The 17,149-nt window shown below is 39.9% G+C and overlaps 1 protein-coding gene across 1 annotated transcript; it reads right to left on the bottom strand.

Annotated features, from left to right (window-relative positions):
* Positions 1 to 7,066: 7,066 nt before the first annotated feature.
* TMEM52B (transmembrane protein 52B) lies at positions 7,067 to 15,630 on the bottom strand. Its single transcript, XM_046012756.1, has 5 exons — positions 15,074 to 15,630; positions 12,666 to 12,709; positions 10,887 to 10,925; positions 10,184 to 10,350; positions 7,067 to 8,632 (listed from the first exon to the last, which is right to left on the bottom strand). The coding sequence occupies exons 1-5, from the start codon at positions 15,125 to 15,127 to the stop codon at positions 8,391 to 8,393; spliced, it is 546 nt and encodes a 181-aa protein (XP_045868712.1). The 5' UTR covers positions 15,128 to 15,630; the 3' UTR covers positions 7,067 to 8,390.
* Positions 15,631 to 17,149: the final 1,519 nt, after the last annotated feature.

Here is a 17,149-nt window from a genome sequence, read left to right as displayed (position 1 = left end):
TTTATAGAAAGCATGATAAAGATCAAAGTGCTTCAGCTCCCATGTAATGCCTTCCACACAAAGATGCTAACCTGTCCTTCCAGATTCATACCCATTATATCACTCCTGGTATTTTTAACATTCTCCATGCTTCACATTCTCATTTTTCCTCTTTATTCACAGACAGAAAGAAAAAAAAATGCTCTTATTCTGTATATTTGATGTTTAAAATTTTATCATCCTGTAGGGTTCAACTCAAGTATTACCACGTTCACAATGCCCTTTCGAAACTTTTAATGTTATGAGGAATTCCGAGGTGGCATATAGTGCAATTATGGGTTAACTAAGGTGAAGGTGCCAAGAGAGACACTGGCCAACATCATTCAGAGACAGTATGTAAAATATTTCCCACAATGGAATTCTCAGTGTATCTTGGACAGTCCATAAATCACTGTAATTGTTTTCCCAGTCAGTCTGCCAGCTCAAGGGCAAACTTCCTATTCTGGCCTCCTTATTGCCTTCCAGACAATCTGCTTACCCAAGGAAAAGAAAACAAAACTTGCCATTTTCGGTCTCTGCAATTTTTCTCCTCAACCTCTTAAATTCATTACATAAATCCCATTTTTGCTTTATTTCCTTACTCTCATAATCAAATATACTCTTAATGTGTAAACTCTTACAGACCACACTTAATAAACTAACTCAATAAAATTCAATACTGTAGTTCCTGACAGATGAAGGGTAGCAGAATTGCTACCTCAAAATATGTTTCTTTGGCATAAGGATTATCCTAAACTGATTATTTTTAAAAACAACACACAGGAGAAATTCTAAAAACTTTGTAAGAGACATTTACATTTATAAGGGAAATCTCCATTTGTAAGGGTGTCTCCTCTTTCCCAAGAAAATGAGGATGACTAAATTTCTAGAAACTCTCAGCAATGGAGAAGAACCTGATTTAAATCTGCATAACAACCATACTTTTGATTACTGTGCTTTTCCAGGTAACCTCTCATACACCCTCTACCCCACCCAATCTTCTTTTCTCTTTAGCTGGAGATGGTATTCAAGATGATGGCTTGGGCCATTTCAGGGAGTTACTCAATTTTCTTGGGTCTCTCCCATGTATACAGGAGGTATACATATTATTAAATTTCTACTTTTCTCTTGTTAATCTGATTTTTTTTTTTTTTTTTTTTTTTTTACCCCTGGGGTGTCTCAGCCAAGAACCTAGAAACCTAGAGGCTAAATTATTTGTCCCTCTCTACACAAGCCACTGCAAAGCAAACTGTACAGTTCTATTTGCCTCCAAACCACAGATAAACTAGTCAACATAGCCCAGTCAATCATTTCTCAGACCCATCCGCCCGGCCCAGGAAAGAGAACCTGTATTGCTCTTCTGTAAATCAATACATGTCCATCTTTCAGGTCTCCCTCTTGTATTGGAAACTTTGTGCTATCAGAGTCAACTCCTTACACTCTGTAGGTAGACACCATCTCCCAGATAGTGATAGTCCACTAGACACTACCCCTTACAAGAGGTGTAGTTGGGCCAAGTAAAAAAAAAAAAAAAAAAAAACAAACAGCGTGGAAAATATGGGGGGAGTGGTTTGTCCAGTGTAATCACCCCAACAAGCCCAAAGTAACCAGTAGAGGGTGGATAGTGCAACTTCACTGCCAGGCTACAGAAGGTTTCATACATATTTGTGTCATTTGGGCTAAGAAAGAGGTAGGAGAGAATCTCTACCACTTAAAATCAGAGGAAAGGGGCACCTGAGTGTCTCAGTTGGTTGAGCATCCAACTCTTGATTTCAGCTCAGGTCATGATCTGAGAGTTGTGAGATGGAGCCGTGCATTGGACTCTGCACTCAGTGCAGAGTGTGGTTGTCCCTCTCCCTCTGCTTCTCACCCAGTTCACACTATCTCTTGAATAAATAAATGAATAAAATCTTTAAAAAGATAAAATAAAATCAGAGGAAAGATCTAGAGAAAGACCAAAAGAACCTAGAATTCTGCTGACAAAAAGAAATAACTGTAGCCCTTTTCCTCACCACCTGCAATGTTCCTTTTCAGACTCTCACCATCTTTAACTAGGATTTTTACAATATGTTCCTAGCTGAAATGAAGACCTGAATTCCTTACACTTCACCCAAGACCTCAAACTTTCATTGGAGTATCTTTCTAAATATTGACCACGTTATGAAACTCTCCCACTAATAAAACATTAAGTAGTCATTGTCTTCAAGTTCAGTATCTGAATTACTTAATTTAAGCCTTAACAATATGACATTTTTCTTTAACTCTATGCTCTCATGTTTTGCAATATGTAATTTATTCTAAACTACTATATAACAAAGGAAGGAAGCCAATAGTAAGTAAATAATTACAGAATAAGAAAAAGGGAGATGAAGGAGGATGATAAAGATGGGGAATGTAAGGACCTATTTAACCAGAGGCTTCCATTAAGGTTAAACAACAACTTTGTTGTTTAACCCTTAACTGTCCCTGCTCCCCTTCCCCCAGGGGACTGACTTAAAAACAAGTCCAGAAACCAGCCCCAGGTAACAAGCTCAGATACAAGGATGGGTCAGGCCAGGTGGAGGCATCAGATCAGTGGGGGGTTGCATACTGTCTCCCTAGCTACCAAGAAGTATGAGTCCCACCCTTTGGGAGCCTTTTGGGCACCAATTCTGACCAAGGTGTGATAGACTAGGTCAAATGTCTACTATAGGGTAAATTGTAATTCAATTGGTCACCTAGCATCGCTGTGCAGTTTTCTCTGTGTGTTACAATCTCATTGGCCACCTGTGCGTGGCCAGGCCCGACCGCATGGCCTTTGCCCTTAAAAGCTAGTCTGTGAAACAGAGAAAGGTCGCCCTCTCTGTAAGAGGCACAGCCCTGGCCTGTCAGTTTGATTCTTGATGCTTGGCACGAAATAAAGCTTTGCTTGACCTTCGCTTTATATCAGTCTTGCTCCTTTAATCACGGACCCATTTTTGCTGGGGCATAACAGGGAACAAATTACCTCATTTATACCCATAAACAGGTGACCCTTGAACAATGAAGGGGGGAGGATTAGGGTTGCTGATCCCCATGCAGTCAAAAATCCATGTTTAGCTTTTGACTTCCTCAAAACTTAATTACTAATAGCCCACTATTGACTGGAAGCCTTATCAATAACATAAATAGTTGATTAACATATATTTTCTATCTAACATATATCTAATACGCTGTATCCTTACAATAAAGTGAGCTAGAGAAAAAAAATGTTATTAAGAAAATAATAAGGAACGGGGTGCCTGGGTGGCTCAGTGGGTTAAGCCTCTGCCTTGGCTCAGGTCATGATCCTAGGGTCCTGAGATGGAGTCCCACATCAGGCTCTCTGCTCAGTGGGGGGCCTGCTTCCCCCTCCCCCTCTCCCTGCTTCTCTCCCTACTTGTGATCTCTCTCTCTCTCTCTTTCTGTCAAATAAATAAATACAATCTTAAAAAAAATCATAAGGCAGCAAAAATACATTTATAGTATTACACTGTATCAAAAAAAAATCCATGCATAAGCAGATCCACACAATTCCAACTGATGTTCAAGGGTCAACTGTGTATTGTTAAGTTTAAACATAACAAAGATCATTTTATTTAAGTAAACAAACAAACAACAAAATGAGTTTATCTGGGAACAGGAGGAATTAAAATTCAGAACAGGAAGCTATGGTGAACTGTAGGGAGGTCTAAAGAGACAAAGGGAAGGTTAGCTTTTATTAGGTGTTAGAGGAGGAACCTGGGAATAGTTGTTTGAACAAGTTTATAGAAGAATAAAAGTTTGAAGTTGTAGTGGTCTCGCACCCTAGATGAGCTAGCCAGGTTCACTGTCTCACCCTTGGTACTGCCCACATCCCATAAAGCCCTGTTTCTGCATGAGAATTTGGTGTTTGGAATGATTTCTGACTCTTGGGGCAGGGTTTCTCGCCTTACCATCCTCAGTGTGGAGTAATGAGGCGAGAGAGGAGAATCTTCATCAGAAACTGGTTTTGTGTAGTAAACTTTCTCTTGTGTTTTTTTGTTTTGTTTTGTTTTTTGTTTTGGTCTGTCTGTGCAAGACCTGCAGCTGCTGAAATCAGCTTTGCCTTTAATTAAACCATGTTCTCTCCAACCAAAAAAAAAAAAAAAAAAAAGTTTGAAGTTGTAGTGGTATCTCATTGTCCACAAGTGGTTGTTATTGTGTTGTTGCTGGGGCAGGGAGGGATCTCCCTTCCTTTTTTAAAAATCAGGAGATGTAATGTCCTCCCTTGTGAAAGTAATTCTTATCTTCCTTTTTCCTGCTGGTTCTGTAGGCTATCGTGAGGGGTACATGCTTGAGAGCTCCCGTCTCAGGACTTCCCAATTCCATTTGGAATTATTTCCACAATATAAATGGACATTTTAACTTGATGGGCTTCTAAATTTGCACCTTCCTATCCAGACCCCACTGTCCCAGATAGGCATATCCAATAATCTCTGCCATTTCCAGTAGATTATTTTATAAATATTGAAATTATGAAGGCCTAATATGAAATTTCTTTTTCTTTTCTTTTTCACAAATTGAGGCTTTCCTCATTTAATCTCAGGGAAAACTTTGATTTTTCCCCTGGAACATCTGAACGTTTTTTGCTGCTTTAGTGAAGTAGACATTACCTTAGATTAACTTTGTGTATGTTTTGTCATGAAATGCCTTTTCCCCATTTTAGAAATCACTATCTTGAATTTTCCCCTAAATCTGATCTTGTGCAATCTTCCCTAATCAACAGATACCTACACCTTCCCTAACCCTAATCAACAGCTACACCTTCCATGTGTTGGCTCAGGTCAATGATCAAGGAGTCATTTTTCACTCCTTTCCCTTACTACATAATTTACTCAATCCATCAGCAAGTGTGGATGATCCTATCCCCAACGTATCTTTAAAATTCCAACATTTATCTCTAGTTCCACTTCTAACAGCACCATATTAGTCCACAGTCATGGACTATCCACAATCACAATTCCTAGCCACAATCATCTCTTGTCTACTCTTCCTTAATATCTCCCATCTAGTCTTCATGCTTTCATACTTGTCCTATTCCAGTCCATTCTTCTACAGATTCAAGAATCTTTGCCTTAAAATTCAAATTGCATTGGGGGTGCCAGGGTGGCTCAATGAGTTAAGCATCTGCCTTTGGCAAAGTTCATGATCCCAAGGTCCTAAGATCTGACCCCATGTTGAGCTCCCTCTTTGGTGGGGAGCCTGCTTCTCCCTCTCCCTCTGCCTGCCACTCCCCCTGCTTATGCGTGCTCTCTCTCTCTCTGTCAAATGAATACGTAAAATCTTAAAAAAAAAAAAATTCAAATTGTATCAAGTGACTTACATTTAAAATTTTCCAGTGGCTTCTCAGTGTAAAATACAGTGTAGACTCCTTGCCCCCAAGACTCCTTTCCCCTCTGACTCCATTTGAGGAGTTCTCTCTTTAGCTTACCAGAATCAGCTACTCTTTGTTCAGTTCCGCAAACCTTCCCTCCTCAAACCTTCCCTCATCTTTGAAAAGGTCCTTCCCTCATCTTTGAAAAGGTCCTTCCCTCACTCTGCCGTTTCCAAGAGTTCTCTGCACTATTCATGATGCTACCATTTAATTTTTGACGTTTTCTTAAGCTCTGTGAGGACCATGAGTCAGAGTCCCTAACTATCTCACCCACTCTTTTACCCCCAGCTGCCTCTGCACTATTCCTGGCAGATAATTTTTTAAAACAGTACCTTTGAACACAAAAACTTTGATCAATGTAATGCAAAACCTAATTGGAAGTGTTATATTGGGGAGAAGGAAGGACATTTATTTCAATGACACTGGAAAGAAGGAGGAAAGAGAAGGTCTTTAGGGTCTTATAGCTTTGGGGTACCAAGTTATCAAAGGGAAGGCTTGACTTCTTTCCTGAATGGGGACAAGTTCCCTGCTCAGAATTAATGAGTAGGTGAGGGGGTATGAGGTTTGAAGGGAGCCCCTGAAAAATTTTTTAAAAGATTTTACTTATTTCTTTGAGAGGGAATGAGAGAATACAAGTGGAGGGAGGGAAAGGGACAAGCCAACTCTACACAGAGCTCGGGGAGGGATTCAGTATCACTACCCTGAGATCATGACCTGAGCCAAAATCAAGATGCAGTTGCTTAACCAACTGAGCCACCCAAGCATCTTGAGAGCCACTGAAATTTGAATAACTAATAAAAGGAGTAGGAGAATTACAAAAGAAACTCTAGAAGAAATGACAGGTGGTTCAACAGGTGGTGTTGAGGACCATGATCTTGTCAAGACCTCTCTTAGTAGAGTTGAGAGTTTTCTGCAGCACTGCTCACAGCATAGGCTTTGGGGAGCATTCAGTTTCACTGAACCAATGTTTAAAGTGGGAAAGGTGGAAAGGGAGTAAAAAGGCATTTAAAAAAATTGAGAACAGTGGTGAAAGTGATGGCACTGATTAACAGAGATCTGAGATGGAGTAGAGAGAAAGAGATGAAGTTGCCAAATGGCTGCTAATATTCTGCCAAATGAGAGGATTACAGGAATGCAAGTATCCAGGTGTCTGAGGAGAGGGAGAGGTCGAGGAGAGAGGTGAGGCTGAGATATCTCTTCAGAATAAGATAACTACAGGAGGATTTCTTCCAAGATCTTTTTCTACCAAATGATGTTTTAACTTCCTTAAGACTGGGTGTCTTGAAGGACAAAAGAGCCTAGAATATTTTATGGAATGTGTGATAATGAAGTGATTCATTTGGCCAGAGCAAAACAAGGCCACCACACAGTCATTCAACAATTCATGCATCTAACAATTTCCAGAGGCAATTTGATAAATGACTCAGGATAAATTCAGTTCACCAGCAGCTTCTACTCAGAACATTTTCCCCCTTGGGCTGAGGGAGCATTCCAAGAACACATTTAATGAGGTGTTATACTAACCAGCCATTCCCTCGGTCTATGTCTCTATGAGTGCTGAAGCTAATTACCGAATAAACATGTTTTCTCAAATATTCCTTACCTCTACATAGACCATTTTCAAAGGAATCACATATCTTTAGTTGTTAACCTCTATCAACAAATCTTTATTGATGAAATAAAGTGACTTTCGGTGCGACTTAGTGATAACATAACAGGCTGACTGGCGAAAGGAAAAATAAGACCATAACTTTCAGTAGAATCTTAGCAGAAAGGGGAAAATTTGATGTCAGTAGTAAGAGTACCAAATACGTGTGCATAATACTTTGCAAATCTTGTCATTTATATTTAGTTTACTTGATTTGCACAACAATCCTGTTTTACAGGTGGGAAAACTGCTTTAGAGATTTTAAGTGATTTATCTAATGTCATTGGCAAGTCATTTTTCCCTGATATACATCACTTCCTCAATTGTCAAGTAAAATACATTAAATCCTCGTATGTCCAGTATTACATGGGATGCACATCTTAGCACTACACGCTTAGCACTACACGGCAGGAATGTGTCCTGGGCAGGAAGGATCCCTTCCAGGCTGAGTTCCAAGAACTCAGTTGCTCTAGGAACTGGAGAGCGGCACGGACAGCCATTTCTACCATGTCTCCACTAGGTGGCAGTGAAGGCCATCCCGCTATAATGTGTCACTAAAGAGAAAAGGAAAACAATGCTATTCTTTCAGATTTAGGAAAAGACTGCGTGTGCATGTGTATGCCTGCACGCGTGTGCGTGTGTGTGTGTGTGTGCGCGAACACACATGTGTTTGCTAGGCACAGGAACTGAAAATGAATAGAAACTCTCACTACCCCCTATGCAGTTTCTCACACTGCTAGTGGGTAGGACCAGAGTGAAAGAAAGACCTTGATTATTTGGCTCTTTGATACTATACTGTGTTCTCTTAGCCCATATCTGTAAGGATGGATCATGGACGTCCACTTAGGTATTGCATGATGTCCAAGAGTATCACTGTCAGTCAGCATAAAAGGGAATGTTTTCTCAAGAGGAAGAATTCATGCCTTTGGTGCATTCCTGTCTGTGGCTGTGCCTACGCTATTGTGTATTACGATCTATTACTGTGCTATAGCTGGTAGGAGGAAAAAACACTTGCAGTATCCTATGGGTGAAGGAACTCAATTGCTAAAGGAATTCAAGATACTTTTGATGCTTTCATGGTTCCGTAGTAATCAGCATTGCTAGAGCTTAGTTGCAAACTTTGGCCACTGGATAAAGAATAAGAGTTCCCAATTAGAGCAATTCCATCTTAGAAAATAGACGTGGCTGGAAATGAATAATGTTTAGTTGTCACTGAATAATGTTTAGTTGTCATCCTAAATCTTCCAAAAGTTAGGGGGGAAAAAGTTACATTTGTCTGTCTGTAGCAAAGCCGGAGAAACCCCCACCCCATTTATAAAACCAGAGTTGCCATCAGTTTGAAGGGTGTTCTACTCGAGGAAACTCATCCAATGGAGGCAGCTGCTTCTCCTCTGGCACGGGGGGGAGGTCAGGTGCTTTCTGTCCACACCTGGCCACGGTGAAGCGACTCATGTGGAGAGCTTCTTCGTACCCTGGGAGGGTGTCCAAAGAGGAGGGCAATTGGCTGAGGGGGCTGTGCGAGTGAGCCACAGCCAGGATTCTTCGAGCTGCAGGGCTAAATATTGACTGCAGGGCTAGGGAGGAAAGAAGGAATAGAGCTAAAGTAACTGTGACATCCTCAAAAATCAGGGACTTACAACACACTTAATTCCCCTTCATTTTTAGAGAGTGTACAAACCATTGTCATTCTCAGCCACAAATGTTATGAAAATACTGTGAAGCTTGTTTGGAAACCAGCTTCACTCTGCTGAGAGATCCTGTCCTCTCTGGGGTCCTCAGCTAATCTAAATTGTGACCCCATATCTCACAACCTTGTCCTTCCCTTTTACAGAATCGGGGCCCTTTATGCCAACCCACTGATAATGCAGACTCCTTAGAAATATTTATTTCTGTCTTATTTATCTTTTCCCAAAGGACAGTTAGTGAAGCAGGAAAAGTGAACAGCAACGTATCCTCTTTTCAAAAGAAATTTCACAATGTTGTGCCACCTGCTGTTCTGACTGGTCTCTCTTCTCCCATTTCAGGAAAGAGTATAATATGAAGAAGAGAACAGAAGGACATAAAGGAAGGTGTTTTATAATCATCAAGGTGATGTTAGACTAACATTTAAATGTATCAACAGATCCTCTTCAGAACAAGGAATGGAAAGTACACATGACTAATTTCTTCAAAGATACAAAATAATATATAGGTAATAAAAAATACAGGTTCTTGGGCACCTGGGTGGCTCAGTTGATTAAGCCTCTACCTTGGGCTCAGGTCATGATCCCAGGGTCCTGGGATCGAGCCCCGCATTGGGCTCCCCGCTCAGTGGGGAGTCTGCTTTTCCTTCTCCCACTCCCCTGCTTGTGTTCCTCTCTCGCTATGTCTATCTCTGTCAAATAAATAAATAAATAAATAAATAAATAAATAAATAAAATCTTAAAAAAAAATACAGGTTCTCACAAAATCCAAGACATTTTTGAAAAAGGGATACACTCAGAGCTTAAAATGGTTTTATCAAAATACTTTATGAACTGGGTAATTCTTCCTGTAAGACATTTCCAATATTTTCTCCAACATTCTACTTCTTTCTTCACTCTATCATTAGACCAATATTTGAGAACATAGCATCAGTGAGAGTCCAGGTCACCAGGTCATCAGGCTTCTGGAAATTAAAACAACCCTGAGTTCTAGAATCTTTAATACAATTCAATCCATGTTTCTATATTGTTTCATCGTCCTGATCATTCTTTTTATTTGTCTTTTTTTTTTTTTTTTTTTTTTTTTTTTAAGTAGGCTCCTCACCCAGCATGGAGCCCAGTGAGGGACTTGAACTCACAGTCCTGGGATGAGATCAAGTGTCTGACTCTTAGCTGAGCCACCCAAGCACCTCCAATCATACCCTTTTTAAAAAAAACTTTATTTACTTATTTGACAGAGAGAGAGACAGCAAGAAAGAGCACAGGCCGAGGGAGAGGAAGAAGCAGGTTCCCCGCTGAGCAGGGAGCCTGACCAGGGGCTCAATCCCAGGACTCCAGGGTCATGACCTGAGTGGAAGGCAGACACTTAATCGACTGCCAAACATACACCTCCTTGATCATCTTTTCTAACCCCCTCTCAGGCTGTAATGTCAGAGTACTCACAAGTGATTGTGCTCTGGAGAGTGCTGTCATGGTCGAAAGCTATAACTGTCACTTCATAGGGAGGCCGGCCCTCATCTTCCCCGTTTTGCTGGCGACTCAGACAGCAGCGGAAGCACGCAGAAGTCAGGCCGCACAAGAGAAGCAATGCCCCGATGACCACCAGCAGCCTGCAGGAAGACCCCCCGCCCCCCCATGAAAGCTCAGTGATCTGGTGGTGTGTTTCCCAGTCCTGGCCCTAACTGGTCTTCAGTGCAGCTACATTTTGACTTTGTTTGACTATTTTACACAATAATCATAAGATTTTAATTCCAACACTTTCACTTCACAGGCGTACTTATTTTGTCAGCAAGCCTAAATCAGTTCATTAAAACAATAAGAAATCTAATATGGTTTGGAGGGTCTGCTTTCTACTCTATATTCTCCTCTCTGTAGACATTTCTAGAACTGAGAAAATACATAACAACTTTTTGATGTTGGCTGAGGAGACGGGTATTGAAATAGGAAATCCTGGCGTATTGTCACACAGTTAAAAATGAAGTAAAGAAACTTGACTCCATGAGATGCTAGGTAAGTAGGCTGGCTGTCTCATACATTTTTTCCCTGACGTCAATATATTTAAAAGCTAAAAAAGTAAAAATGAATGCCCCTGAGAAAAATAAATTCCCTTTGAAATGTCTTTCTGGGTATGATAGCTGAAACTTACCATATATACCAGAGATGTACCCAATCTGTGGTCAGGCAACTATGGAGAAAGAATAAAGTTTTTTTGCAATAAAAACATAGTCGGTGCCCATTGTCATTCCATAATCTGGAATATGAGTTACAATATAGCATGCTACCTTGTTATAATAATAGCATTACAACTTATATACATATTTTTAAGTTTGCATTTTAATTCCCATTAGTTAACATACAACAAGTTATACTAACTTCAATATAACCAGCAGAATCTATTGCAAAATGGGATGCCTTAAGTGTTTAATACTATAGATGGCATTGTGTAAATATTTTTGTAAATCATTTTAAGATAGACTAGTGATTATGAAAATGGTGCTAATAGAAAATATAACCATGACCACTGTAAACAGTTATGATGACAATTACCAAGAAAGAATTTGGAATGTAAAATTACAAAATTTGAAAATGGGTATGAAAGTTAAGGTTTGTATATATATTTGAGATCAGTAAAATTTAAACATAAAGAAAATTTCAGTTATAAGCATGAAAGCAATACAATGAAGTTTATAATTTGTGTCTTGCAAATTGCTGCAAAAAGGGTCACCATTATACCATAAAAATTCTCACCATGAAAAAACCCCTAAACTTTCACATCCATTATCAAAACTGATATGCACACATACTTAAGCCAAATAGGAAGGAGGAAAAATGTAGAAACCAGTTTCACCATGCTAAAAGTTAACTAAATTAACTGAATTTTCTGTATAGAGATGACAAAATTTTATGGATTGTATGGAAAAAGGAGTATGGGATAAGCTCAGGAGTGGGAAGGGGAGAGGAAGGAAATATTTATCTTTGAAGATGGACAAACTTAATAATGCTTTCTGATACATTGAACTGTTGAAATCTATTGAAATTCTCTTTTACATCCTCTTTTTGGTGGCACAGTTGTAGAACATACAGTTTGTTTTTCAATAAACAATGTCTCCTGTAGGTTTCTGGCATTCTCCATTTATTTAAAGCCTCTTCTAGTTCTAGAATTATGATTCTGAGTCTGTTGAAAGTGATTCTTCCCAAGTGGTAGGTGTCTAAAACCTCAGACAGTGTGACAAGCAACCCAGGTCACCACCGTTTCCCCTGGGTTTAACAGTCTTGGCCATTGAGAAACCCTTCCCATGGCTAAATATTTGTTTTCCTTCAGGCTGAGCAAGTGTTTTGTTCCAACTGCCCCCGCTTTCTTAATAATTTACCTCCAAGTGGAATGAATCTCTTCCCCTTTTATGTCCTCTGTATCTGTGGAAGACCTAACAGTGATAGATTTAGATTAAGGGATTACAACCTCAACGTGATAGCTGCATGAAGTCTGGAGGAAGTATTGACACGCCCTAAAATACAGAAAATGCTCATCATAGTTCAGATGGTGAGGTTACTTTGGAATTACCCAAACATATCTGCTGGTGATGAGATTTTAAATCCAATGGGTCCTGATGAGTCACTGAGAAGCAAGGAAAGGAAAGCCATTCGCAAATTTCTGTGACTGTATGAATTGAGATTAATCCTGTTATTTTAATGGGAAGATAGGCTTTGGAAAAAATGCTTTCGGTGATGTTATTTTAAGTACTTAGGATGACACAAGGGCATGTTGTTATTTTTGCATGATCCGTCTACCAGACCGGTGGGTTGATGTCCATTTAGTAACGATAAAGGGAAGTCACAGATATTTAATGACCTCTTGACCTCCTGTTTTGGGTACTAATGTTTTTGTCTGTTTCTCCTTCTTCCCAGTTTGGTCTCAGATACTTACTGTTCAGGATTCACGCAGTTCTCCTCACATCTTGCTGGAGGAAGCTGCAGGAAGGGAAATAGTCTCAGACAGGGAAATGTCTCATCTGTTCTGCTCAGCAGCCTGCCATTGGTTCCCCATGACTCTGCTCCGTTAGTTTACTTGGTGAGCGCCGGGAAAATATGAGGACAAGGTCATAGGGTCAACCTTGTTTGTTTTCATAGCTCCCATGCCTGTGGATTATTATATCTGAAGTGGGAGAAACTAGAAGAGCAAATATCTAATCTGTCAGGGGTTTTTCGTTTGTTTGTTTGTTTCGGTGGGTAAGCATTACAACTTTTGTGAATGAGAGGCAGAGGCAACATTTAAATCAATTTGTCCTAGAAATGTCCTGATCTATCCCTCAGGATATTGTTATCACCTTCCTAAATCTTTCCCTGTTACAAATTGAAATCTACCCCACTCCTCTTTTCTATTCCCTTAGTTCATCAATAACCCACCACCCACCACCCACCCCCCCCAAAAAAGGAGAAAAAGGAGGGGAATGATTTTATTTACTGATTTTATTTACTCTTTATGCCAGTCAGGCTGCTAAGAATTTTCGGTATGTCATAACATTTCATCACAATAATCATGTAGGTGGGTATATTTAATCTTATTTTGAAAGGTTACGTGACAGAGGCAAAGGGGTTTAAGTTAACACGAGCAACCGCACGCTCCTATTGATGTAGCCAGAATTCAAATCCAACTCTATCATATGTGTGTGCTGAATGAATTAGTAGAACAAGGGCTAAATCTGCTCTGAAAACACCTTGATATCGCTATCAAATCCCTCCTGCTATTGACGATGAAAGCTTCTTCTCCTTCTTTTACCTTGTATTTCAGTTGACTTTTTCCCTCACGTAAAGGAACTTTTGTTTAGAAACTGCATCTCTCTTCCAGTAAATCGAATGACTTAATGTTCTCAGGAAATCAACAACAAGGGACCCACAAGGGACAGATATTTGTACTTATTGAGAGTTTATGGGAGGAAGAGGGGACACACAAACTCATGACATAACAGGTGAAAAGGATTTGTAAAAGGACCTAAGAGCTGTCCTCTTCAGACAGCATTTGAGAAGCTCCTTTTTTTTTTCTTTTAATTTAAAATGGTTGGCCACTAAGGATGACAAAGTGTGTAACTTCCTCTAACCTACCTCTGGTTCTTTGTTTCTCTTTTCTGACTAAAGTTAAGAGAAGCTTAAAGTGCTAAACAGAGAAAATACTTCTTTTTATGACTGTTGCCAAAAAAGGAAAAAAAAGAAAATTAAAAAGAAAGAAAGTTCAGGACAAGGAAAAGAAGAGGAAGCAAAAGGAAAATACAAGAAGAAATGGATTTACAGACAAGAATTTAACTGGGATATAGAAAGCAAAACAGTCGGTCCGTTCTCCACTAGGAGATGTACAGGAATCTGATACAAGCCAGTGCTTCATTTGCTTTTCCTCTCTCTCTCTTTCTCTCTCTCTCTCTCTTTTTTTTAAAGTAGGCTCCACACTCAGCATGGAGCTCAACACTCTGGGCTTGAACTCACAGCCCTGAGATCAAGACCTGAGCTGAGATCAAGAGTTAGACGCTTAACGGACTGAGTCTCCCGGGTGTCCCCGCTTTTCCTCTTTACTAGTGTTCATCGCTACGTAAATTTCCCCTTGACAATTGTCCAGAATCCTCACCCTACTGACCTTTTTATCAGCTAATGAGTTACCTAGGGCCTTCTGATTTTGGGTGGGGAGAAATAAAAGGTCAGAAGTATTTTTTTTAGAGTTTTAAGAGTTACATGATCTGGAAGCATATAAGCTGCTAGAATTGTATCAGGGCTGATGTGGAAACTCTGTTTAGGGGAATTATGTGTTCATTTTGATCATTTATTTGGGATCTTGAGGGATGAATTGTAAGATGCTAAAAGAGAGAAATGGGGGCGCCTGGGTGGCTCAGTGGGTTAGGCCTCTCTGCCTTTGCTCAGGTCATGATCCCAGGGTGATGGGATCAAGCCCTACATCAAGCTGTCTGCTCAGCAGGGGACCTGCTTCCCCCTCCGCCTCTGCCTGCCTCTCTGCCTGCTTATGATCTCTCTCTCTCTCTGTCAAATAAATAAATAAAATCCCTATAAAAGAGAGAAATATAGATAGGTGGCACTTCTAAATTACCATAGCTATCCTGCATGTATCTATGTTTACCCTAATTTCTGTTCCCCCATTTCACCGATGCCATCAGCCACACAGGGGCCTTGAAACCTTACCGCACTAAGGAAACATTCTAGCAATTCTTTTCCCCACTGCTTCTTTGGTTCAGTCTATGTCCTTCCCCTCATTCCTTTCCCCCAAGGTCCTTCTGAGAGTTGATTTGTCTGAGAAACAAACAAAAGTTTTATTTTTGCATTGTCTCCACTCACCTGGATGCAGTACACCAGGACAGAGGCTGTCACGGCCTGGGCTCGCACCCCCATGGGGCTGAACGGCTTCTCCAGAATCAGGTGTGGAGTGTCCACATCTGTTGCCTCCTTTCCATGCTCTGTGTTGGTCTGTTTTCTTGACCTGAAGGACTAAAGGAGACAAACTTTTCTCAGCAATAAATCTTTTGCTCTCTCTCGCCTCTTACTCCTTTGGGCTTTTATTTTCTGTGGTCTTTCTCTCCCCTTTCATCCTGGCTTCTTTCTCTATGCCTATTCTGCTGTTACAGTCTCTACATTGACTTCTCTCTGCCTTCTACTAGCAATTCTATTTGTCTTTAACTTTCTCCCAACTGTCCCCAAAAGGAAAGCATTCAAGGAGGATACGTCAGTCCTCAGAATTAGGTATTTTTATAGGCAGTGGTGAGAAACTTGACTTGAGGAAGCTCAAAGGCAAATTGCTGGTGATGGAACAAGCTCTCTCGTCTCCATCAAAAAAAGGAGTAAAACTCTTGGTCCTTCGCTGTGGCAGTTCAGGAGGACCATTGAGTAACTGCCAATCTCCATTCCCTCCCCTCTCCATGTGATTAGCCCTCCACTCTTGCTCTTTGAAACCCTCCCCTTCGCTATGTTGATAATCAACTCTCCTGGTTCTGGGTCATTTATTTTAACCATTGCAGTAGCACTGAGAGGTTGACAAATGAACTGGAAAGCACTCCCATCTTTGAGGAAAGCAGGTCCCCTCTACCCTGACTTTAGTTCCTTTCGAAACACATAAGTCAGACAGACACACATATTTTTTTAAACTGGGTTCCAAAAAATAACGAATAAATGGGCTTCCAAGATTTATAGTTCTCTAGGTTTCTCTCTCAAATAAAATCTAAGGTCAGAGTAAAAATAAGCACACATGGAATGAGAATATTTGTAAAGACACATCCCTACAGGAATGAGTGAATACTGTGTAAACGATTTATACTTAAGTCAGTAGGTTTTTGCTTAATGCAAAGTATTTAAAAAAATTTTTTAAATCCAAAGTATTTCATAGGAAAATTAGACATCAGTTTATGAAGATTGATCTATCTCAGAAGAACTGAATAAAACCATCTTTCAGATCATATATAATTCTGAAAGTCTAATTCTACTGAGTTGTTGAAGGCAATTGTTGTGTGGGATTGATTCAGAGTCCTCACACAGCATTAAAATGTGATATCAGCATGGCGAATATAAGCTTTTTTTCCTCTTAGCTAAGGGAGCCAAATAGTGACAGAAAAGCCTGGTATGATACTAGTGATTGGACATCATTAAGTTCCAAAACTAAATGAGCACTACATTATTTTTCTTTTTAATGTAAATAAGACAGAAATAGGATAAAGAGTATTTTTCAAATCTCAGCAGAAAACTTGACAAGGTGGGAGGTATTTCTTAGGACAAGCAGGGCAGAAAAATCCTGGCCCTCCACTAAATTCTCTGTGGTCTCTCCAAGCCTTCATTGTCCCATTTATGTAACAGGAGGGGAATGCTCCCTTGACTTGCCCTAGGTGTTGTTTCATAGAAAAAATACTCTCAGAGATATGAAATCATTTTGATTAGAATCTTTCTACTTAGATTGGCCTGTCCATGGTAGCATCACTAATCTTTCCCTGCTTTTCTCTTGTCAGAGTGACAGGAGAGCATTGTGGCTAAGAACCCAGCTAGCTTCTCTGGGATTAAATACTTGCTTTGTCACTTATTTTTATTCATTTATTTTTTTGCTCTGCCACTTATTTGCTGTGCAGTCTTGAGCAAGTTATCATATCTCTGTTGGGTCAGTTTCATTCTTTCAAAATGGGGTAGTAATAATAATGTTACCTCATAGACTTATAGAGATTAAGTAAATTAATGTGTGTGAAATGCATACAATTGTCCTGATGCAACAATTGTTTTATAAGCATTAACCAGCATTATCTTGATTTCCATTCAGGTTTGCCAATGACCTTCACCTCGATATGCTGAATAATTGATGTCCTCTCGGTGTATTATTACCATGACCATGATTTAACTTTCCTGGTATTCCAGTTCTTGACTATTTCCCCTTGCTGT

This window comes from Meles meles, chromosome 7, assembly GCF_922984935.1.
Source record: "Meles meles chromosome 7, mMelMel3.1 paternal haplotype, whole genome shotgun sequence".
In the NCBI taxonomy this organism is placed as follows: domain Eukaryota; kingdom Metazoa; phylum Chordata; class Mammalia; order Carnivora; family Mustelidae; genus Meles; species Meles meles.
This window is presented reverse-complemented; position numbering and strand designations above follow the sequence as displayed.